The following is a 23,913-nucleotide window of genomic DNA, read 5'->3' as shown; positions in this document are numbered from 1 at the left end:
GTGAGGCTGTGACCCACTGTCACTGCACAGCCCTGCAGTGGGAGAAGCACTGCCACAGCTGCCTAGGACCGGGTCACTCTCACCTCTCATCCCACAACCGGCTCAAGGTGACCAACATGTCAGCACAGGACTGCTTGGCTTCATTCCACCTATATTGAGATACAGCTGTCTCCATTTTACATCCCTGTTAGAAAACCTAAAAATAGATGGTTGGAATCAATCCTGTTGCAATTTCTCAGATCGCTGTCAAGAATTGGAGTCGCTCCTAAGGCAAGCTCTTAGTTTTTCATCCCCGTATTTGGCTTTTGTTTTGTTTTGAAGCAGGGAAATACAATCCGTGTTTATGTGCTAGAGCAGTAGCTGGAATGATATCTTTGCTTTTCACAAGAGCTTTACACACATGCTTTTTAAACTATTTTTCCTTACGATTGTTAATCCTGGAGCAGGAATTTCCTATTGCATTCCTCACAGCAGGAGAGCAAGAGGGAGAGGCTGCTCTTTCTCTAGCAATATCCTCTTCCACCCTTCCTGTTTATATAGCATTTTTGTTTAACAGGACGGAGCCGTCCGATAGTGACTGCCCCAGCTATAGCTCCCTTCTCTCCATATTATGGAATAGAGGTGTTTCTGACATAAATAGCTTGACAGACTAAGGGGGGGTCTCAAAGTGCTGGGATTTCCAAATCTTCCCTGGCCAGTCTTTAACAAGTAAGAAATACAATGGGTACTTCAGTGTCCTGTTCCTCTATCTGTCGTTTGTCTGTCATTTATGATGGGAAGTTGAGTCATTTATCTGATGGGAAGTTGAGGCCTGTCCTGTTTCATGCTTTCACCACTATCTCAGGAACAAAAAAGGTGATTTTTCACAGGTGGCAAGACCATGCAGCCCACTACACAAGTCCATAGGCAGTGGCCCTGAAGTGAAAGAACCACAGGATTTTTCCGTGTAAGAACCAATGCAAGATGCGATGTCAGCCTCATTCTCACTGGATCTGGTCACAGTTTGAGCACTGATGTCACTCAGAACAAGCTGGCTCAGCACTTTCCCCAGCCCCTCAGAGGAGAGGAAATGAAACAATGCACCTAAATTAAGGAGGTGCTTTTTTTCAGTGTCTAAACTGAGGACTTCCACCAAGCACCTTCATGCTGACCACAAATTCTACACTGAGGTGGAGAGGACAGCTGGCCCCAGCACAGTTCTCTCTTGACAAGGCAGAAAGCTGAACTGCTGCACCTCAAGGTGATCTGCACATCTGGTTCACCCAAACAGTGACAGCCCCAGCATTTCAGCAACCAGCTTTCTCTGGCATCCCACTGCAACTCGAGGAGAATCCTATGCACCCACAAACACATACTCTGCATTTTCCAGATAAGGATCTGGAAAGAAAACATCACATTAGCTGTGATCCTTCTGAGCAGGAAAACAACCTGAATTCTGGCGTCCTGAATGCAGGGGGAGCTCAGACGGTGTTTCAGGTACTTTCAAGGACTGCTCGCTCTCAGTTGCTGTGGCTCTCCTTGGGTATTTCCAGAAAATATTCCAGAAGCGATTTTCTGGTAGATCTGGGCTTTGCCCTAGATTTTGCAGGAAAAATGATCTAAGGAGCTATATGGTACAAAAAGTGAATGTCAAAAAAAGCAAAAAAACCAACAAAACATAGCTACCATTGCAAGTTCCTAATGGCTGGGAAAAACTACTACATACATGTTCTCAATATGTAAAATACAATTTATTGTATTTAGGCTGTTCATAAGTATCAACACAACGCAGTATGTTTGAAACAAACATCTCGCCAATAAATACTATCTAAACATTAATATTAATCTTTTGATCAAATGTGTACAGTGTTTTGACTCAATATTGCACAGTGAGCTCTATATGACATTTCCATAGTGCATTCAGTTTGTTACAGGGATAGTTTGCCACAAATATTGCAAAGCATCAGAGTTGACTTTTCCAAGTGAAAACAGCTGAACTATTCCATTAGGGATGGAAGGCTGAGATAAATGTCAGTGTCCTAGATTTACTGGTTATGGATTCACAGAACCTAATGTTTTCATAAATGAGGAGACTTTTGTTTCTTATATGATTTTTTTCTAAAAAAAATTCCACTTTCAAATAGAATGAGGATATTATCATCAAACTTACAACTCCAGTGATCAGTGAGCTTCTTTTCTCTTGTTTCAATCTAAATATGAATCATATATTTGATATTTTCAGAGCTGGATCTCACCACTTGCATTTCAAAGGCCAGACTATGCAAGCCCCCAGCATTATTGCAGCCCTTTGCTCCCTCTATGCCTCTGCTCAAGTCAGACTCAGTACCTGTTGGTATGAGCAGAGCTGACACACTATAGTCTCTATAGTTTTCAATGCATATAAATGCAGATATGGTTCTATAATTAATTCTCACATTTACCTAATTAAATCTCGATTCTACAGCATCAGCTCTGCAGGGGGTGGTGCTGCCAGTTTGTGTGGCATTCCCATGCTCACACAGAGGGCTGGGTGCTGCCAGCAGTGTGAACAGCTGTCCTGCTTCCCTGAAACCCAGCGGTTCCTGGATCAGATGGGCTCATGTGCTCTGCTCAGCACAGCATCAAACATCGGCAGGACTGTGGCTCACACCAGGTTTTCAACAACTCACTGTTATTGATTCTCAAGTCCGTGGCAGTGGGAGATGACTGTTAAAATTAAGAACTGTATGATTTGGTTTTTAAGGTTTGACCCACATTTGCATGAACTTACACTGCTCTGATATTGCAGAAGGACCTTAAAATGGGATATACTGCCTTAATATACGTTTAAGCTACATTGCCCTGCCAAAGTGGTATGAACTGCTCAAAATGCAAATAAGAATCATGATCATAGAACGACTATGACTGACTCGGAAAAGATTTGACCATCGGTATAATGGTGCTTAATGCTTAGCATGTAGCATCCCTTAGTGCTTAGCATGTAGTATTTTTTTTAATTAAAAGAAAATTCACTCACCAAGTGATACAATTAAAAATTTCTAAGAAACTACTGGTTAAGTATTACCTCATGATTACGTAAATCATGTTTATATCCCTCCTCTTTGCCGTTTATCAGTTTGTATATATTTAGATTCTTTATATTTAGGTAACAGAGATGAAATACTTATTTCTATCTAAAAAGATAGTAGAAAAAAAAGGGATTGGAAGAATTTCTTTTCTGTACAAAAAAATACATTTTTATGACAGCAGCCAGTACCTTCACAGTAGGTCCTTTGCTCCTCTATACCACCAAGGTTCAGTCATCCATAACACCATCATAAAGTATCAGAATTGTTTTTCTTTCCACTTTTCAACACTAAAATTCAATATGCTACTACGGAATGTTTCCAAAGCCTTATGCTACACCCTGATAAAATCAGGACTTTTTTTTTTTTTTACTTTAAAAAGAAACTCAGTTCATGCAAATAAATACACAATGTGCACTGAAATAGTCAATTCTATGATACAGGAGACTTTGCAGAAAAGTCCCTTTATAATTAACTAAACTATTTCTAATAAAAGAATATTGTTTCAAAACAGAATTTAAACCATTTCGTTCTACTACAAGTTGATGTTTGCTATGTGTTCAAGCAGACTATATTTTCTACCTAGTTGTTTTAATCTGTTGGTTCAGTGTCACTCTTTTGTAATGTAGTGATTATTTGATTTTGAGGAACGGCTTCTTTATGCAGTTTTTTCTAGTCCAGGGTTTCAGTCTTCATTTGATTCCGCAAGCAGGATCTCAGGTTAAGCCCAGATCTGTAGAAAGTTGAACAATCGTTTGTGCCAGTGACTCTTCCATCAAACGTTTAATTAAAATTTGGCAAGGCAATCAGGTGAGCGGTACAGAGTATCAGCAGCAGTGATATTTTTAACCCATGAGTCCAAAACTTAACAGTTCTGCTAGCACTTTGTGGGGATTTTTATCAGACTTTCCCGTTCATGCTTTACACCGTTTTTATACCCTCGTTAGGTCCTCTAGACATAGTTATCCTGTAACAACCCTTCCCCCTCGCCCCCTTCTATTAACCATTCAAAGAAACAAAGAAGCACTCAAAGTGGGTGCTCCCAGCACTTACTCGGAGCGTGTGATCCCAGGAGCCTGAGCAGAACGCCGTCCCGTCGGGAGACACCCTCAAGGTGCTGACGCGATTTTCATGTCCAAACAGGATGGATACGCGGGACCCTTTCAGCACGTCCCAGACATTTATGGTGTAATCATTGTAGCCTGCAAACAGCAGGCGACCTACAGAGCGAATGAGATTTTACACAGTGAGGTCTTAACGTGCCTTGACTGCAGCAAGAGCCTTCTGCAAGACATTCATCCCCCCGTGAGACACAACCCCGCTTTCCTCTGGCCGCTGCTCCCCCCAGACGAGCTGTGCTCCTGTGGGACAGCCCTGCCCCGCCGCTGAGCTGGCCATACTAAATGCTGAAACAATTAAAATTAAGGAGTTACAAACACAGCACATTTTACTTAAATTACACAGAACGTCTTCAGTCATTACAGATGGGAGATGACTCTCAATCGTGACAGACTGAAGAGCAATTCAACAGCTATTGCAGGGTCATAATACTTTGCTCAGTCTTGGCACAAGAAGTTAAATATAAGTGGCTGAATGATTAGTAGGCAATTTGGGAAGTGATTCATTGCTAACGGGACGAGTTGGGGTGCTCATGACCGTGACAGAGGCATTTGCCTCAGTCCCGGAGAGAGGGCAGTTCACCACCCACTCATCCCCACCCAGGGTTACTGGGGGAGCTCTGCATTTGTGCTGGGGCGGCAGAGAGAAGACCCGAGCTCACGCCTCAGGATCTGTAGTGAAAAGTGGTAACGTCTCTTTCTTCATGCCCCTCTAACATATTTTTACTATTAATCATTTATTAGCCTTTTAAAAACTATTTATGCAAGCGAGCTTAATAGTTTAGTTGCATTTCATGTTTCCTTCGAAATGTTTTTCATCATTATTGTGAAATTCTAGCCCAGCTGTAGTTAATGGTAAAATATTTCCTGCCTTCAGTAGGGCCAGGAAAATACTTTTCATCACTACAACGAAGCAGTAGCCAGCTAGGTTATTTAAAGAGTAATTATTTTTACAGAGGGGAAAAAAAAAAAAGCTTCCATGCATTAAATGTTTCTTTTGGCACTTATTATTTTTTGTTATTAACTTTTAATAACAAATGCTTTATGAAATTAAACTGAAAAATTTTTCAGTTCCCCTCAAATCTCGACACTAAGATAACCTCCAAAGTTCAAGTCTCACCACTGAGAGAGAAGTCCACACTGGATGCTCCAAAAATGATGCTCTCTTTGGAATAAATTGCTACTTCTCTGTCTGCACGAAGGTCATATAAACGACACTAGGATTAAAACAAAACCAACAAACATGCCTCAGTAAAGGCTGGAGGCACTGGCTAAAATATTTTGAAAAAAATGAGAGTGGGAAGTGCAGCCTAACAGGCATCACAGGAAGTGGCTGCTTGGCTTCTTTCCTTCTGCTATTTCTGCCTGCTGTGACTGGGACTCCTTTAACAGGGATCTAAGCAACACAAGGCTGTTTTGTATAAATTCTGTGAAGGATTTGCTTTTTCAAACCACTTCTCTAAGGCTCCTGCCTGTCCTGCTCTAAAGAGATGCACGGTGGGCTTTGGACCACAGCTGCCCACTGAAAGTCCCCACACCCTCTTGCTTCCTCTCTGTGGTTTCCTACATATTAGGGCATCCTGCTACTGGGGAGGTGCATGGGGACACAGTCTCTGAGTCTGGGAGACAGAGGATCAAATCTCTAATCATCGTTGAGAACACGGACCACGAACTAACGAGGCTATAAACACACAGTGTAAAACATGAACAGGAAAGTCAAAGAAAAAGATGACAGCCCTTGCTCTGAGTAAGCCAGGATAGCAGTCCCTGCCCTTCTATGAGGCCTCTTTGTCTGAAAAACCTACAGGAAAATAACTGAAGTGAAATAATGAATTTTTGTACAGATCTTTGGTTTTCATTTCTCATGGAAAATCCCAAATCACCTCTAACAACCTATACTTCCTGTTTTTATCATTTGCCAGCAAACTTTGACTTGTTTAACGTGGAAATCATGTATCAGACTTCACTGCCATGCAGAAAGGCAGTCTGTTAGCCCTGAAGTCAAAACACACTTTTGAAACTATTTCAACTGAAACTCCTCCTCAATAAGTTAAGCTTAAGCAAATACTGCTCAGATGGCTTTGCTACTACTAAGAGTTTACTATTGAAAAATGGCTGGTATTCAAGCCTGCACATAAAGAAGAGGCTGTTTGATTCCAAGGCAGTGGGGAGCTGCCAGGTGTGCGAAGTCCAGGTCACCCAATGCTCCAAGCTGATGAATAATTTCATCAGGCTGTCCTGACGGGGAGTTGGGGTCACTGCAGGTGACAGCACTGTCATGTGAGCACACTTTTATGGTTTACCTCCAGACAGCCAGGATTATCTGTTACTCAAAATCCCCAAGTATATAAATCAGCTCAAGGATACCAGTCTGTAACACTGAAAACACCAACCTCTTAATTTGAAGAATGAGGTATAAGGAAACTGCCAAAACCTCTGTCAGAAGTACAGAGGTGGAATTTCCCATTCTCTTGCTTAAGTCAGGGGTGTCAGGAATAGTTAAGAAAGAAAAACCCCATCAAATAAACTAGTAAGAGCCTGTGATACTGGGCATAAGAGCTTGTGATACTGGGCATAAAAAGAAAGTGCTCTCATCAGAATTTAATGATGGACAATTTCTCCCTATCACACTCGCAGCATCTCAAGAGCTCACAGTACCACATCCAAGTGTGCAGAAAGCTGGGCTCACCACAGATATTAATTTACAATTGCAGTTTTTAAGACCTAAAAGCAGGGTACACTCTCTCCAGAAGAGCCCTGGAAGTTCTCCACAACCAATGAAGACAAAAGGAATGTTTCTGTTGAGTTTAGCTAGTATTGGAGCAAACTCAAAACATGCTCTGAGGGCAGAGTACTTTAGATAAAGTCTTCACCCTCACCCAACTCAGTGTGATGTTTGAATAAACAGAAGAAAAAAGGTGCCAAGTGCTTCCCAAACATCTGCTCTCAAGTTGCACTTCACTGCCGGCTCAGTCCCTGCAGGGCTGTGGTGGGGGCAGAGCCTGGTCCCCCATGGGGACCCATCAGCTGCAGGGAGAGCCACGGCCCTGTGCCTCACTCAGGGTGGAGGGCACCAGGTAAATGTCATTTTGCTTACATTGTGCTGACCCAATTTGCCTGTCAATACATTCTGTGCCCCTCCTAGCAGATTGCTCACAGATAACTAGGATCCATTAAGAGCTACTGTGTGATCTAGAACGACCTGGATGCAGTGACTCACTGCAGTGAAGAGTGTTGGCAGTGAGTCAGACCGACAGGGAGGAGATGAATGTGATCAAGGCCACCCTGGGGCTGCAGAGCCAACTGCCCACATCTGCCCTGCTCTGTGCTGAGCCCACAGCCCCTCTGCTTGCTGGGACAAGCTGCTTCTCCTAACACAAGCTTCAGCTGGTTCCTCCCATGCTGTGACCAACAGTTACACAAAGTCAAATATCTTCCGGTAAGACAACTATTTTTGGTCATGAAACTTCAAACACAGAAAATCTGAAATGAATATTTGGACAGTACCTCATGTAGACAACTTCGCAGAAGTCACCTACAGTGTTACTAGATTTTCCCTATAGCATATATAGTATTTAATATCTTATAGGAATTATTATTTCTGCAACCATGGTGTCACAGGCCCAGTTTAGTCACTAAAAGTCCTCTGTGGTTGTGACCTAATCTAGGAAAATCTGACTTGGGAAGTAACAGAATTTCCCTAAATTTGGTTGCTGAATTAACATACCGTGGCATCGTCTGAACCAGAGGCAAAGGCATCTCCACTTGGATAATATCTGTGCACAAGTAAAAGAAGACCAGAACACATTACATTACTTGGATGAGGTCAGACTTCAAAAATAGAACCAGAACATTGCTCAACATTGCAAATGTGTCCTCTCCCAGAAACAAACTGACCTGACACTGTTGATATCTGAATCGTGGGTTTCAAACGACTGGATGCACTGACCAGACCGCATGTCCCAAACCATGGCTTTCTTGTCACATCCCTAGTAAGACAAAAAAAAAAGACAACAAAAATCACTACAGTAGAGCAAATGGTGACATTCACCCCTCATGTACCTGACATTTGTCATCAAGCCCAGCTACTTTTAAAGGCTCCGAACATCACAGCTCTGAGGGGATTTAACCAGCAAAGCAGCCCCAGAGCTGCCTGCACTGGTACCCCCAGCTGGTGCAGAAGAAGAGGACATCATGAAGGCTGAAGCCTCAGGACAGTGGGGTGCAGATAGCACTGGGTTGTCTGCACAGGCAGCCCCACACTGACCAGCACTCACAGCCCTGCTTTGTTCATGCTGCTGCCCTGCCTGTGCCTGCAGCCCCACCACGCCACAGAGCTGCGTAACTCACTCTTTCCCTTACCACTTAACATGCCCAATATAAAAAATTAATACCCAGCATTCAAAGTTTTATAACTAATTCTTTTCATACACTGAAACAGAAAATGAAATAGGTGCATCCGGAGGGGCTCTTGCCCAGCCTCCTACCAGAGTTAACCCCTGTCAGGGCTCTGCACCCTCAGGCTTGATGGTGTGGTTGGCATGAGAAAAGCAGCATAGCAGCACTTCATCTTCACCAAGCTCTAATCTGCCCTTCCAAACCTCGCTTTGAAAAGATCATTTAACACTCAGTGCTCACCACCCTGAATGCTTTGGGCAAGGGCCTCGCCCATCTCGTCTGCAATGTCCTTGGGGCAGGAACCATCTCATACCTGTAGGCTCATGCTCTCAGCAGCAGTGTCTCACTGCTGCCACAGTCACAGTGACAGGAAGAAGAACACGGTCTTTTCTTTTAAGAGTGACAGAAGATTTTAATAAATCTGCCCCTTCTGAGGGGCAGGCAGTGGGCAAGGCTCAGCTCTGGGGGGTCGGCCTCTCGGGGGCTGTGTGGGAAGCACAGGGCAGACCAGGTGGCTGCTGCTTGTGCTGAGCCAGAGTGCCCTGCCCAGCAGACCATGCCACACATGTTGTTTATTTTAATCAAACATGATTGCTAATTAAATTAAAGTCTCTTTACAATTCATCTTTTTTTTTTTTTAAATGAAACCCCAGTGTTAAAATGAAACCCCAGTGTTTTTACTAATGATATCATGATTCATGTTCCTTTGCACCAACTTGTGGTTTGGTTTAGTTTTGGGGAAACTGAACAGGATAGAGAATATTTTGGACTCAGCATATTTCCCTCTCATGCCCCATCGCAGCCCAAGCCCAGCCCTTCATATCACTTCCATGTGCACTGTTCTTACTGACCTCTCTGGGAGGTTGGGGACAAGACCAATCTGACAAGCTGGTTCTTTGACTCCTAAGGTTTTGAAGGAGAAACCAGCAACCACCTGTGGAGAGATGGGCCCCCTGAGTGATATCCATCTCAGCCCAAGGAGCAGAGCTCAGAGGGCACGGAGCACAACAGCCTGGGACACAGCCCTGAGCTCACCCAGGAGGGCTGGAATTTGGAGTTAAATCGTTAAATGTAACATCACCCAGCCTCTATGCTGATGGACTGACATTGCTTATTCCAGCTCAAGGTTACTGTGTTGAGGAGGCACAGCATACTGAGAGTCTCTCCATGCTGCCACACCTTCAGGTTGCACTGTTCTGCCTATACCTGCATTGACACGATGCAAGACAGATCTGAAGTGGTGTTTTGCATCTGATGAATTGAGTGCCTGTAAGCACAGACATACCCAAGCTGCTGTATCAACACCAGTATGACATATTCTCTTAGCAGTACCATAGCTGCTTGTGATTCTTTGCCCTATAATAAGCTGAGCTGTTCCCAGGGAGAATGAATCTATCCTTTCTGGGAAGCAAACTCGGTGACAGGAAAACCCGAGAGAAGTAATGCACTTGGATGGAATTAGCTTTCAGTCACGCTTCAGAGCAGCTGTGCTAGCAGCAGGCAAACTGGGCCAGTGTGCTGGACCCTGCTCCTGATGGGCCAGCCAAATCTGATAAAACAGCCATAACAGAAGAGATCCAGGTTTATCGTGCAGGGATGGGACCATGACTCCAAGCACCCTTAATCCATGTTCGGCACCCTCTGGCACAAGGGCCATTTCCACATCAAGCACAGGATCGGCCCCGGGCCAGTGCTTGTGGGGCTCAGAAACCAGGTACCTTCAGCAAAGTTACTGGTAGCAACCTGCCTCCAGCAAGAGAGGTCATCTCTCAGCTGCTGCCAGCTCTCACCTGCACACTCGGTCTCTAATGTGGGAAAGACCAGGATCACCTTGAAAAGGAGCAGAGCCCCATTTCACTCACCTTTATGCCTTGCCTGCCTCACTGCCAGGCTGTGTGCCAATGGCTCAGCTGCCTGGGAACAGCAACCCCTCGGAAGCATGATAAGACTTGGAAGATGCCCTGGGTACTTTCCCAGACCAGTCCAGTCCTGCGGTCCCAGTGAGGCTTGTGTGTTCCTCTGGGCCAGGACAGGGAGCGGGCAGTTTTTGACTGATAAAGGGGTTTTAAATGCCTCTGGTACCGCTGGAAGGCACAGAGGACTCAGCAACAGCTGAAGATGTGGCCACACCTCATGTCCCTGCTCCAACATGCAGGAAGGTTTAGCCAGTGCCCAAGCTACCCCATGACTTCTGGGGAGTGGTTGAGGGACACAGTGACATGCACGTCGTTTGCAGCCCCACTTTGATGCCCTGAGCACGACCTGATGCCTGTCACACCCCATCTCACTCCAGAGAGCTGGGCACAAGAAAGGAGCAACGTGTGGGAAGTCCTCTGCTGTTCCCGGCTCCAATCCACAGGGATTCACACCTCTGCTGTGGCAGGAGCCCACTGCCCTAACTCTGAGCCTTTCCCTTCCCTGGAGAGGCGTTGTTTTGATCTTGAGCTGGATTGCTTTGGTGTGGGGTGGAACTTGCTAAGTAAGCAGAACTGCAGTCAGACTGGCTGGGTGGGTTTGACCCCACTGTCAGGGGTTTAATTTGCTCCAGCTTGGAAAATGTGCCTGCAATGAGTGGATTGCACTGGGGCATCCAACATATACTCCAGCACTCACTCACTAAGATTAGAAGCCTCCCGCTTTGCTGCCTTTTCATTTCCATATTCCTTAATTTTATATTATGAAAAGAAGCTCCTGCTTACCCCAGAGACAAATGTATTTCCTGTTTCAGAAGGGGCCAGGTCCAGGCACAGGACATCAGCTCCATGACCATGGAAACTCTGTAGAAGCTGCCCACTCTCAACATCCCATAGAGCGCAAGTTCCATCTCCACTTGCTGTCAGGATCTATAGGATGTGAGAAGAATCACAATACAAAAATCAACAGTTACAAAGAAACAACTGACATCCTACACATACACCAAAGGACAGCTTCAAGTTAATGAAATATCAAAGCCATAAACCCACTGTGAACCTAAGTACTTTTCATAGCTTTTAGTTTTAAGGAAAGAAGTTAAGAGTGGAAAGGAGAGCTGTATTAACACCACTATACCTACACAATGTTTCTACAATGGCCCCTTTTGTGCAGTGGGGTTTGCAGAACTGATGGCACTAAGGACCTGCTGGCATTTCCTTATTCTCCAAAAAGAAGGTAGAACCATACTGGCATTCCTGTCTGCCCCTGTATTTAACCCTATCCATATATAGGCTGCTGGAATTCAACCTAGGCAAAGGGAAGAATTGTTGGAGCTAAGTTTACCTGTTTAACTCTCTAATTTATTGGGTTTTTCTGCTTGAAATAGTCAGGTTAAACCCAATTATTTTGGCTTAAGACATGGATTTTCTGAAAGGGCTGTAAGCCTGTCTAGACAGTTGTTTGATAAGTCCATCAGCTCTCACTTGTCCAAAACCATTTGTGTGTGAAAGGGCTTGAACAGACACTGACCGAACACAGCCCACAGCTTCCCATCTGCTACAGTGCTTGTAGAAAGTGCATGTGATCAGAGCTTGTTATTGTGACTAAATCCTGATGATGCTCAATTGTTCAAAATTTCCCCTTGGCACCCGAAGCTGTTATGCAATCACAAATTTTGTAGGTTGACAGGGTTCCTGTGCACTGGTGAGGAAGGAGGCAAGGGTGAGCGAAGGAGGGCTCTCGCTTTTGTACACAGGTTTTTCTCATGGTTGGTGAGGAAATTCAAGGGATCCCAGCGGGTAGTCAGAAGTTAAAAACAAAATACTCTTCAAGAAGAAAATGATCACGCAGTCACGAACCCATTCACAGAGCTGCATAAAGGTTAAACACTAAACATGTTTGACAGATGCTCCAAAAACTCTTCCCGTAAACAGAGGTCTGCAAAGCTGCAGAACAGACTGTTCTGAATCCTGCAGCAGAGAGACGCTAATGCTCTCAGATGATGATAGCAGAAGAAATTCCTGACTTGTCTTTCTGGCCAGCTTTTGAGCCTGGATCAATGAACTTCTCTATTCTGAGAAATATTTGTACTTGGCTGAGGAATGAAGCCTTTCAGCTCGGAGGATTTGTTCTTGCAATACTGTGTAAGAAAGACACGAGGGGAATAGGAGTAGCTAAAGGTGTAAGGGAAGGGTCTGTTGGCAACCCAGAGCTTCAGCTAATACTTAAAGAAAAAGGTTATGGACTCAACTTCAGGGTATTGCTATTGAAAACCAAACCAACTCTGAAAATCTAAAACCAGAATGGAATCAACAATCTTTGCTGTTGGACTCTGGCTTGCTGCACTAGGGGCTCCTACAGCACTGGATGGGGATCCTGCCTTGCTTGGCAGCAAGAGGCAGCACTTGCACAGGGCAGGGGACAGCAGGGACACAGCCCCTGCTCACTGGGAGCACAGGAACCGGGGTTGGGAACAGCGGAGAGAGGAGAGGGGCCACCTTCACCTCCTCCACCACCGCGGGCGTCATCCTGCTCCTCAGCCCTGCCACACTGGAGCATGGCTGCCTGCCCTATGCAAAACACTTGAGATCCCAATTAACTGTTGCTATTAATACACAGGGAGCATTGTCACGTGGGGAGCATTATCACACTGCAGAGCTGCAGATACCTAATTTAGGAAGCGAGGCTCCCTGGTTCTGCTCACTGAGGTGGGGGAGGCTCTCTCAAGCAAGACTGATTTGGGGCACTGAGAACAAAGTGTGTGGGTCACCCAGCTCTGCACTTCAGCACTTGTCTTGGCCCAGGTGGGAACATGATGAGGAGTAAGGGTGGGACCCCTTCTTTCAGCACCCACACAGCCTGAGAGTGGCTTTAATCAATGATGAACCACCCCTAAATCTCCTCTCTCTCCCTTGCACTGCCAGATGCCCATGGGCACATCAATCCCTAAACTCCAACCCAGTGTTTCATTCCTTTGAGGGAAAACAGAGCTGTAGTTGAAGAAAGCAGTCAAGGCAGAGCAGCAGCCCTGACACCACCTAGCAGGGGGAGCTGGGGTGAGAACTGCTCTGCACATAGCTGGGAAAGCTCCTGCACCGTGTCCTTGTTGCACTGTGCACCCTCAGGGCTCCTGAACAGTTTGAATTCTGAGGCCTTTATGTAAGTGGAAAAAGATAAGAAATCTGGTATTCTCTAGGATCTCCTACATAACAGTGTCCTAATAGAAGCTTGGTCAACCCACTTGCTTGCATTTGTTTCAATAATAACATGCAGTGCCATAAATGATCATTTATAAGCCTAGCAATTATAAGAAAATTTCTTTTTAAAGACTTCAGAAAAATCTCTGAATCACTAAATATAAAACACTTTAATCCACTGTGGTATTATCTAACAATAGTTGTACATTACCTTCAATATCAATGCAGTTTGCTGTATTTAATATGAAGAAAAAATACCTAACCTTTCTTTCCTACTATGAAAAAATAAATTTCTATTTTTCTATCATAGGATTTAAGCACAATGCATTTAGGTATGGAGAAGAAAAGAGGAAACTGGTTTTATGTCTCATCAAAAACATTCCACTTAATTTAGACTGCTCTAATTCAGCAGGGTTCCTACACAGTAAGGTCAGGGCTAAGCAAGTCTGAGCACTGGGTACCTCCACCACTTGTTTCCATGGCAATGGACTTAAATTAGCACCTCAGAGTCATTACAGAAACCAGAGAGCGACAAACAACAACATACTCTCGGGCTTCACGTCCTGAAATAGAAGCAATGAGAACTGATATTTCCTTCAGAAGAGCTCCAAATATCTGGAAGAAGGGAACACGATAATCCCTTTCCAGCAGCTCTGTTGACACCGAGAGCAATGAAAATGCTCCATTCTGCCACTTGTTTTGCTGCAGAGCTGCACCGAGCAGAGCTCTAATTAAATTCAGAAATCAGAGAGGACAAGGGGATTATCCTGGCTCCTTTCATCGTCTTCCCTGTTCCTGCAGAATGAGATCTTTGAGATATTCACTACAGAGTGGACTGGTCTCAGAAGATCTGCATTTAGTTCCTGGCTCTGCCATTGCCTCCCACCGTGGGCCTCTGTGCTCCACCCCACCGGCAGCGAGATGGGGACAGCATCACTCCTTTCCCTCGAGGGAACGCACCACTGCACGTACAGACAACAGGGATGCCCCTGTGGGGCCATCCTTGAGGCCAAATGTATTACCTGGTACAAATAAAAAATACTAAGAATGAAAGCAAAAGCAAAGTTGTCCGGATGTCCAGGACAAAGGAGCCAAACAACACAGCCTCTATCAGCTGGCGTAGTATGTACCTTAGAACCTAGTCCTAAGCAAACAGTGTTTTTAACTATTTGCAATAGTCTGAGCCCCTGAAAGCACAAACTGGCACAGATCAGGTGAGCAGAGAACGCACAGGTACCAGCAAGCTCCCTCTGCAGAAGCAACAGGCCTTTGCAGGGCGCAGCCTGGCCACGGGCTGTGACGAGCATCCCCTTACAGCAGCTTTTGCAGTACCTTCACTGCCCCCTGAGAGGGTCTTCCAGCAGCCCCTGCATGGAGCAGGATATGGTTCTGGGAGCAAGGAACATTATGTGCACCATGTACGAGTGCAGCTCAGGTGGTGGTGAGCAGCGGGAAGGGAATGCGTTTACCTGCATGTCTGAGTTAGTGAAGCTGCAGGCAGACAAGTAGTTTGTGTGCATTGCAACCGATTTCTTCTTTGCAGCCATATTTTCATTTTTTTCAAATGTCAGAGGGTACACAGAACACTTGTTGTCCAGGCCACTGAAGAGAGTAATAATAGCAATAACAGAGAGAGGAGAACTGGTTAAAACTGCAACGACAAAAGGCGAGTGGTGATAAGAAGGAAACCACCTGTCAGTGCTGCGCTGCCAAACGCTTACAAGTACCGACTTCCCTGTATTGTGCTGTGTGGGATCTCCCTGTGCAGGGAAGCCCCAGCTGCCTCACCAGGCTGGCTGCTTTACAGAACTTGAACAGCTGCGCCTCAGTATTTTTTACCCTTACCGAGTTTATAAAATGCCACTGAATGAAACCTCACGAAAGCGCAAACTTGGAGGTGACAGCAGTCACCTCAGGGTTAACGTTTCACATACAGCCAAACTGCCATTTCTCTGCTGACATATGTCATTGCAAAGATCGGTATTTAAGCATCATTATTGATCTATCTTAATAAATTTGATCTAACTACAGAAGAGACGGTACAGCAAGTGGAGGGTGTGAAGACAGACCTTTCAGAAGAGTTTGGAAAAAAGGCAACAGAAGCACTGACGTCTGTAGCTGGTGTGTCCCTCCTGGACAGTTCTGCCAGTTAAGCTGTGTCAGATACAGGACTTATTTCTAAAGGCTCTGATCCTTTCCTCGAGCCGTGGTAGATCAGCCCTGCCCTGGTCCCTGGGATCCTGGCACACCACCAGCTGCTGGTTCTGTGCCTTATATTACATGTACAGCATTTAACTGACAGCACAACAGAAATATAGAATTAGGTAGTGCAATAAATGCCTATGTGTATTCCCTCTCTCCCTTACATATGTGAAGACAGAGTTTTCTTGCCATTCTTCAAGTTTTAGTCAAAAACCCAGTTTCCAGACTTGCTCTCCACACATGATTATGGAGTCTGCCTGTCTGTCTCAGTCTGCTGCTTTCTAGATTTTCAGGCCACACAGTGAAGTCTCCCTTTGTTCCTTTCTCTTGCCCCAAGCTTGCTTTGTCTGTCTGATCCACCCAGTCACTTTTTAAAAGATGCTTTGCCAACATTTCATCTCTTTGTTTTTTCCCCCTGCATGAACGCAATGTTGTCAAACTTGAGCCTTCCAAGAAAAACTTGTAGAAGATTATCAAGGATGGGGTTTCTCCTCCCCACCCCATCTTAGCAAGATCTAGTCACATACTGGTAGTTGTTAGTGACAAACCTCTACCTCATAGAAGAATGAGTGTAAAGTAAGAACAGGACTGAAACCTCTTTCCCTTAGAATATATATCCAGCACAGACAACCACACTGGAACAGGGAAGTAACACGCATGCAGAATTCCTAACTCATGATATAAATGCTGAAAGAGGATTATTTTCCATGCTTACACAACAAATGTTATTGCACTGAAGTCAGTGGAGATAATGTGTACAAGCCATTATAGGAATAGAATCAGAGACACTGAGTGTAGTCCTTCCACCCACAATCGCAGCACGCAAACTCCTATCTGTCAGCTTCTGAAGGCACCAGGACAGCACAAGGAAAAAATCAAACTTCTCTGTGTAAGCAGCTGTGGAAACTGGGAACTTACCCACAAGCAATGGCACATCCAGATGGGGCATATGCACATGCCATCACCCAGGTACACGGCATCGTCACCGCGTGTTCCTGAAACACAGCATCTCTTTAGACTGCGACGTCACTGTTTCTCTAATCATTGCAAGGAAAACAGCGTAGAGTAATGAGTTCAGTATTTCTGTAAGACATTCTTAGGGTCAGTGAAAGGTACAGGTGTTTCCCCCAGCCATAACTCACATGTCAGGCTGGGACAACCCTTACTGCAGAGCTCAGCAGAGCAGCGGGAGGATGGCTGGTCCTTCTCTGACACTTTCCACCTTATGCATCAGCACCAAACTGATCACAGAGCATGTTTTATTTGGGTTATTCAGGGCTGTAAAAGGTCACCATTGCTGCACTTTTAAGTGAGTTAAAGGCATGCAGTTTTTTCTCATCTGTGTGGCACACAGTGCCACAAGGCAGCCAGGCAGGGCTTGGAGGAGCAGCAGCACCATTTCACAGTGAATACCACAGCCAAAGGATCCCAGGTGATCACACAGGACATACGGCACAATGGTTACTCAGGAAGGACCTCTGTTTTGCTGGCTGGGCTTTGCCCTAGCCAGGAGCCCTCCCTTGTCAGTGAAGAGGCTGGATCAGAGCCTCACAATGGAGACCATGACAAACCCCAGTGCCCTGAGAGGGACTTTGCTCAGAGACAGGTCAAGGCAGGTGACTTGCCCTCAGCTCCTTCTTTTTAGGTGCTGGTGGAGGTCTGCATCTTATCCCATCATCCCACTCTCCTGTGACACCTGTGGGCCCTTCACCTCATTCCACCGTCATTTGCCCAGGGCACAGAAATCTGAATTCTGCTGAAGTTTCACTTACCTTGTTGGTGGTGAAGGAATCCCACACGATCACCTTCCCATCCTAAAGGAAAGCACAGAGAGAGAGAAACTGAGGCCTTACAGAGACATGGCAGTAAGCCTGCTTCCCACTTTGGGGAAAACACTGCTGCTCATTTCTATCCCCCAGCCTGTTATGGCCTGAAATGTTTGTTGCCATCTTAACAATAGCACAATGGTCACAGTGAAGCATCAAGGAGACACTCCTCAACAGTGCCAGTTGTATCTACTACAAGAAAAGCACATCTCCTCCTCACCAGACGACTCATGTTGGCTTAAAAGACCGATTTTTTCCTGTTTTTTTCCCTTCCCTTTTAGTGGGTTCATGAGAACTCCTTTCACTTGCAGCACACGCCACGACCAGGACCATCCCCTCAGGAACCTGCTACTAGTGAGCCCTCAATTGCCTCCTTTAAGCCACAATGTGTTTTTCCCAGCCTGTAAGTACCACCTGCAAAGCTGGCCACCTCTCCCAAGTGATACCTGCCAGTGGCTCACTACAGCACCTTACAAATACAGAGGTGACCCATATCACAAATCACTTAACTAGGTGGCAGCACTCATGGGGACTACTTATGGACATTGCACTGTTTATTCATCTTCCCTTCCCTTTCCTGGTTTTCCCTTTACTTCTCACTACACTTATATAACCTTTTATTATCCATTGATGCAATCTGCTAAATAGCCATCCTAAGAACCCTCTACAGAGAGCAACACAATCACTTTGGGTTTGGCAGCTACACCTGTGCCAGCTACTTTGCCTTATGCACATAATATTGTTATCCTCCCTGTAAGCTAAATGTTTATTACTGAGCAACAACTGCTGCTGTACCTGGACTTATACAGTTCTTAAGACAGAGTAAAAAATGCATTTCAACCTGCCTGTTCAGCTTTCTGATCTACACACTAACATTTCAGCTACTTTAAAAAAAAGGTGACATTAGTTATTTAAAATTATTCTCTTTGCTGAGATCACCATGAATGGTAAAAACTCATAGTAACTGAAGGTGGCTTGCAATGCAGATTGCCTATTTTTATCCCTCAAGTGAGACCCCTGACAGATTTCATGTAGGTCAATGAACAGCTGTGAGATGCAACAAGCACACTCACTGCCATACTGGGCTCAGGAAGAACCAGGGGATCTAGAAAGTAATTATCTCATTACCTCCTCCAGCTTAGGAGACTGGTCTTGAGCAGGTGTTAGGACTGTTTCTCAAAATGCCCAACTAAATGCAGTAATTTTGGCAGGATATTTGAGGCTTTCAAGGTCACATCAATCATACAGACTGCAGAAGAAATTTCTGTGCACAGAAATCTCTGAAAGAATCAGCATTTCTTCCCTTTATTTTCTCTAAACACCTAATCTGAAAAATTTACTACATATTTCATCTGCAAAGAACGAGGAAATAAAAATGGCCTTATATGAGTTCTATTTTCTATTATAGGAAGGAATATGGGGAAACTCTGTGTATGACTGGACAAGAACAATTTAGGGTATTAACTACAGCAGGGTTAGCAATGATCAGAAGCTTAGATTTAAGCTTTCTGAACAAATACATTGCTAATGAACTTCTTTCAGGGCATCTTGAAAACATTTACACTATACACAGGTATGATGTGCAAAGAGTGGCACACAGCACAGCCAGAAGATTTGTATACTGCCCAACAGCACCTTTGAACATCTGCCCAACAGCATACCTGGGAAGAGCTCACAATTCTTCTCTTGTCTTTGCACCAGTCCATACAGAGAACTTTATTTCCATGGCCCTTCAGGGTCCTCCTGGTCTTCATTACAAACTGGCCCAGTGCCTCCACACGCTCTGCCACCTGATGAACTGCAAACAGCTGATGGTTAGAGGGCCCTGCATCAAAGCTCTGCCCTGGCAAATCTCTGTTTAGGAGCAATGCCCCTGGAGGAATTAATCCACCAAGTTTGAGTCCATGGTGCAAGGCAATGAACTCTGCTTCAGAGGTGGCAGGTGGTAAAACCAAGGTGGGCGGCATGTGAACATATTTACCAGATAAAGATAAGGATGAATTCACCCAGGGCTTAAATTCCAGGGATGTAGCAGCTGAAGGCCTTGCAGACCATCACACCTAAGTATAACTGAAAAACAGATTATCCCTTTGCCCCCTCCTGCTGGGAAATCCTCAGGCCTGAAAGTGGACAGACAGCCCCCAGTGCAACATATGCTTCAAAGTACTCAGCAGAAGTGATGACTACTACTGGGTCTTAGAGGAAAAATCATACAGAAGAAGGGGGTAGGCATCAAGTCTCCAGATTTTTTACGCTAAAACAGTTGTTCTGGGTGTGAGACTCCCAGCTGCAGTTGGCTCTCAGCACTGTGTGGTGATGGAGTGTGATACAGGTACTAACCACCCTTCTGGTGGCCAGGGGAGCCCCCAGGGCCAGGACGCAGCTCTGAGTGAGCAGGAAGCTTGGCATTTGCTATAAGTGCACTACCCAACTTTTCAACAGTATCTACAGACATCAAGGACTTCATGGGATGTATCAGCTTTTTCTTTTACAACAGAGAGAAACAGAAGACAGGCAAGCAGCTTTCCTGAGTAGCATCCTCTGATGGAGAAATCAGTTCTTTCACACCTCATACAATAGCAGTACTTTCAGCTGATATTTTTATAAAACAAAAAAATTGCATTTCCATTTGTGCCAATTGACTTTGACATAAAGCTGCACAGACATGCAGCTGACACAGCTAAAAGGTGTTTCATGTAACCCTGATGCCTCATGCTGGGGTTCTCTGTACATGTCTGGGACAAAGTGACATCTGAGGAAGCCTATTTGCTCTGCTCCAGCATGTTCATCCAGCATGGAGCTGAGGAGGGCCATGATTATCTTGGCACTCTGTAGCAGCTCTTCACACAGAGCATGAAGGAGGGTGACATTTACTTCAAGTCTAATAGCAGAGCAGGGGTCCTGAGGCAGGAGATGGGCACCAGAAACAGAAATTACTCTGTCTAGAGAAGAGCTAATAGGATCCAGCACCTCTGTGTGTTTGTCCACACTGAAACCCAAGATGGTCCAGCTGCTGTTGGCAATGGGGGCAATGCCTGACTCAAACCTTTTGAAATTAATGCTGAAGCTCACGTGCTTTAATGAGCTGGTGCAGGAAATCTTAAGCTTTTCACTGCCAAGTTGGAGACTGAGGTCCACATCCCCCATGTCAGGTGATGGTCTGGAGCTCCATTGCCACTTCACCCTTCATCACTTTTCTAGGGCTGCAGGAAAGCTGGCAGGCTGGAAGGGCTGGACAGTGACAGAGCAGGCATCCTGAACTTCCAGACCATTCCCTGGCACAGGCTCAGGGAAGCAATTTCTGCCTAAGGCAGAGACTGATTTCTAGTGGATTACCTTTGTCTTTCAAAGCCACCAGCCCCACAGGCTGTGCCAGAATAATGTTCTCACCTGAAATCTCTGCTCACCCAGTCTCACAGAGCCCGGGGACGGTGCTGTCCACCACTCCTGACAACTTGTCCCTAGGTCAGAAGCCAATTTCTGAGAAAGTACCATATAAACCCATTGAGGAAAAGACACATTCTCCCTATCATTGCCCATAGAAACCTGCCAAATGATCCAATCAAAAGACATGAAAACACAGGACAGGAGGTTATTATGGCAGCTGGAAAGATGCTTGTGTCCAGAACATATCTGAAAAAAACAAATGTTGCACAGACAATGGACAAAGCGTTTCCATTATGTCAACGCAGCTGAGACTCTGTGAAATTGTCTGGTTTAGCCTCACTGATTCTCTGAGGACGCTTATCTCCAACCACAGCCATAATAATCCTGCTCCCGCCCAGCACAGGTTTGAGAGTCAGATAATTATTTTTAAGCATTCTTCAATATTGTTCCAAGATAGTTGAAAATCATGCACTCAGACAAGTAGATCAGCTAAAGCCAGTAAGTAGCTTGAGTAGTTTTACAGAGGTCCAGATAAAACTGCCTATTTTTCTTAAAAATATTGTTTGGCCTTAACAGGAGGTGTGGACTTGATGCAGGTACTATTGGGTCTTTGATCTTTTCCGTGCAGGAAGTCAATTGGTTCTAATGATCTGACTGGCCTTAAAAATTTATGGATTCCACAAACAGAACAAACTTTTCTCTATGCCTAAAATTTTAAGCTATAGCATTGAATCCTTAAAACTGCAAGACTGCAAATCAAATGTGTGTTTGGCATTTCCTTTTTCTGTCCACATTTTTGAGAGCTGATGCTCCAAACCAGTTGAACAAATAAGGGCAATCCTATTTCAGCCAGCTGTTTGTTTTGGGAACCACATAGGGAAAGTCACAATCAAAAAAAATGTGAAAGATACAATTTTAGGTTAGGGAAAAAAAACAACCAATCAACTAAGCAAAACTCAGAAAAGATGCTTTATTCTGAAACTTACAAGCTCTGCAGAAATAGTACTTGGGAATAACTGAAGTGTAAAAAAGCTCTGATACAGAATTAATATAAAATATCATGAGGGAGCATTGTTCTACAGCAGCATTACACTTCTGTCTCAGAAATCCTGTCATGGCTATGCAAACACACCTTTCCAATGGAAGTTTACAGATTTTACATATGACAAAGACATGAGTATCCTATGACTATCAATGGCACACAGAGTTATGGTATCACTGCAACCACAGTTAAAACTCTGTGTGAGCAAAAATGGGTTTAAGAATATTCTTAAGAGGTGTGTTAAACAGAGGCCCTGCTAGTTCTGATACAGAAATTATACTGTAGAAATATGGTGATTTATGGTAATGTTTCTGTAATGAGGCTATCTCCCTCTGTTTAATAATTCCAATTAATAGGACATTCATATAACATATGATTGTCTAATTTGGACAAGAAATGCTCTATTTACTCCAGAAAAAAACCCCCAACATTTTAACCCTTCCTCACCTTAAATTTACAAATGTTTGTCAGTCCCTCATTCTTAGAAAACATGAAGAACTAAATCTTTGGATACAGGCTCAGATTCCTTTTCAATGTTTAGGGCATCAAAACAGGTGAAAAAAAAGTTTTAATAACTCACTAATACTTCTAATAGAGTAAGGTGTGTGATTTCAGAGAAAAACAGTAATTTATATGTTTTCCTAAAAACAAACCCCAAAATGCCCAAAAAACATGCAATAGATTATATCATTGTAATTATAAAAATGAAAGTATGAAAATGAAAGGATTTTTATCTGTCTGGACAGGTGAATTAATACCTACTGGAGGAGCTCCATAAAGTAAGGTTAGCTTATTTTTCCTGAACTTGGAGGGAGGGTGATGGTGGGAGAGCAGAGTTGAGGTCATATAATTTCTGTCACGTTATCCCTGGATCTTGAAGCTGCAGCTGAGAACGGTGAGTTACAGCATTGACAGCTCCAGCACTGACTCACCCCGCACCTCTGAATCAGCACTGCATCCCTGCAAGTTGTTTCCCTGGGGGAAGGGGGGCAGAGGAGCCGGGTTTTGAAACGATGCTCCTTTTTAAGCCCGTCCACACCTCGGGTGAAATCCCGGCCTCATCAAAGCAAATTCCTATCAACTCCCACGCGGCTGGGGTTAACCCTCGTTCCTGACACCACAACCGAGCGGCTGCAGACACATCCCGGGCTGCACCGAGGGTATTTCAGGGTCCCCGCCCCTGCCGGCCGCCCACCCCCGCCGGGGGCAGCGCAGCCCGCGCCGGGCCGCCGCGGTGCTCCGGGGATGCTGCGGGGTCCTGCCCGTCCCGAGCGGCCCCACCGCCCCCTGCCCGGGGGGAGCGATGTCCCGGCGCTGGGGCCGCGCTCCCCGCTCGCTCCAGGCCCGTCCCGCGGCGCGGCCCCGCGGCGGCCCCCGCGCCCCGCGCCCGGCCCCACTCACGCTCCACGTCGTGCAGCTTGGCCCGCTCCTCCTCCAGCTTCCCCTTCAGGCTCTCGGCCTCGCTCTTCAGCGATGCCAAGGTCTCGTTCTCGCGCAGCCCCTCGGTTGCCATCTTTGCGGAGGAAGCAGGGAGAGCGGGGATGAGAGCGGGAGGGAGGAGTTTGCCCGCCCGGCTCTCGGGGATGCTGCCGAGGCTCCTGCTGCCTCAGCAACGGCGCCGGAGCCGGCCCGGGCTCCCCCTCCCCTCCCCGCTGACGTCCAGGCCGGACGGGATGCTGCCCAGCCCCGAGCACGCACACCGTGGGGACCAGTATCCCCAGCCTGCTCCAGCATCCCCAGCCTGCTCCAGTATCCCCAGCCCGCTCCAGCATCCCCAGCCCGCTCCAG

The 23,913-nt window shown here is 45.5% G+C and overlaps 1 protein-coding gene across 2 annotated transcripts in view; it reads right to left on the bottom strand.

Annotated features, from left to right (window-relative positions):
* Positions 1-1,706: 1,706 nt before the first annotated feature.
* Positions 1,707-23,913, bottom strand: part of GNB5 (G protein subunit beta 5) — a 26,821-nt gene continuing 4,614 nt past the window's right edge. The window contains exons 2-12 of one of the 2 annotated variants that reach the window (XM_027688494.1): positions 23,527-23,638; positions 19,358-19,494; positions 17,643-17,684; positions 16,789-16,865; positions 15,138-15,270; positions 11,260-11,403; positions 8,060-8,151; positions 7,890-7,938; positions 5,283-5,379; positions 4,098-4,264; positions 1,707-3,777 (exon numbers count right to left, since the gene is read on the bottom strand). In XM_027688494.1, the coding sequence (XP_027544295.1) occupies positions 3,766-3,777; positions 4,098-4,264; positions 5,283-5,379; positions 7,890-7,938; positions 8,060-8,151; positions 11,260-11,403; positions 15,138-15,270; positions 16,789-16,865; positions 17,643-17,684; positions 19,358-19,494; positions 23,527-23,638 (1,062 nt within the window). In that variant the 3' untranslated portion in view covers positions 1,707-3,765. The remainder of the gene's footprint in view (positions 3,778-4,097; positions 4,265-5,282; positions 5,380-7,889; positions 7,939-8,059; positions 8,152-11,259; positions 11,404-15,137; positions 15,271-16,788; positions 16,866-17,642; positions 17,685-19,357; positions 19,495-23,526; positions 23,639-23,913) is intronic. The other variant, XM_027688495.1, reaches the window with a different exon arrangement.

Source organism: Neopelma chrysocephalum, unplaced genomic scaffold (genome assembly GCF_003984885.1).
Source record: "Neopelma chrysocephalum unplaced genomic scaffold, ASM398488v2 Primary Assembly neopelma1_75, whole genome shotgun sequence".
Lineage (NCBI taxonomy): Eukaryota > Metazoa > Chordata > Aves > Passeriformes > Pipridae > Neopelma > Neopelma chrysocephalum.
Note: the sequence above shows the minus strand (reverse complement) of the source record. Positions and strands in the feature narration are given on the sequence as shown.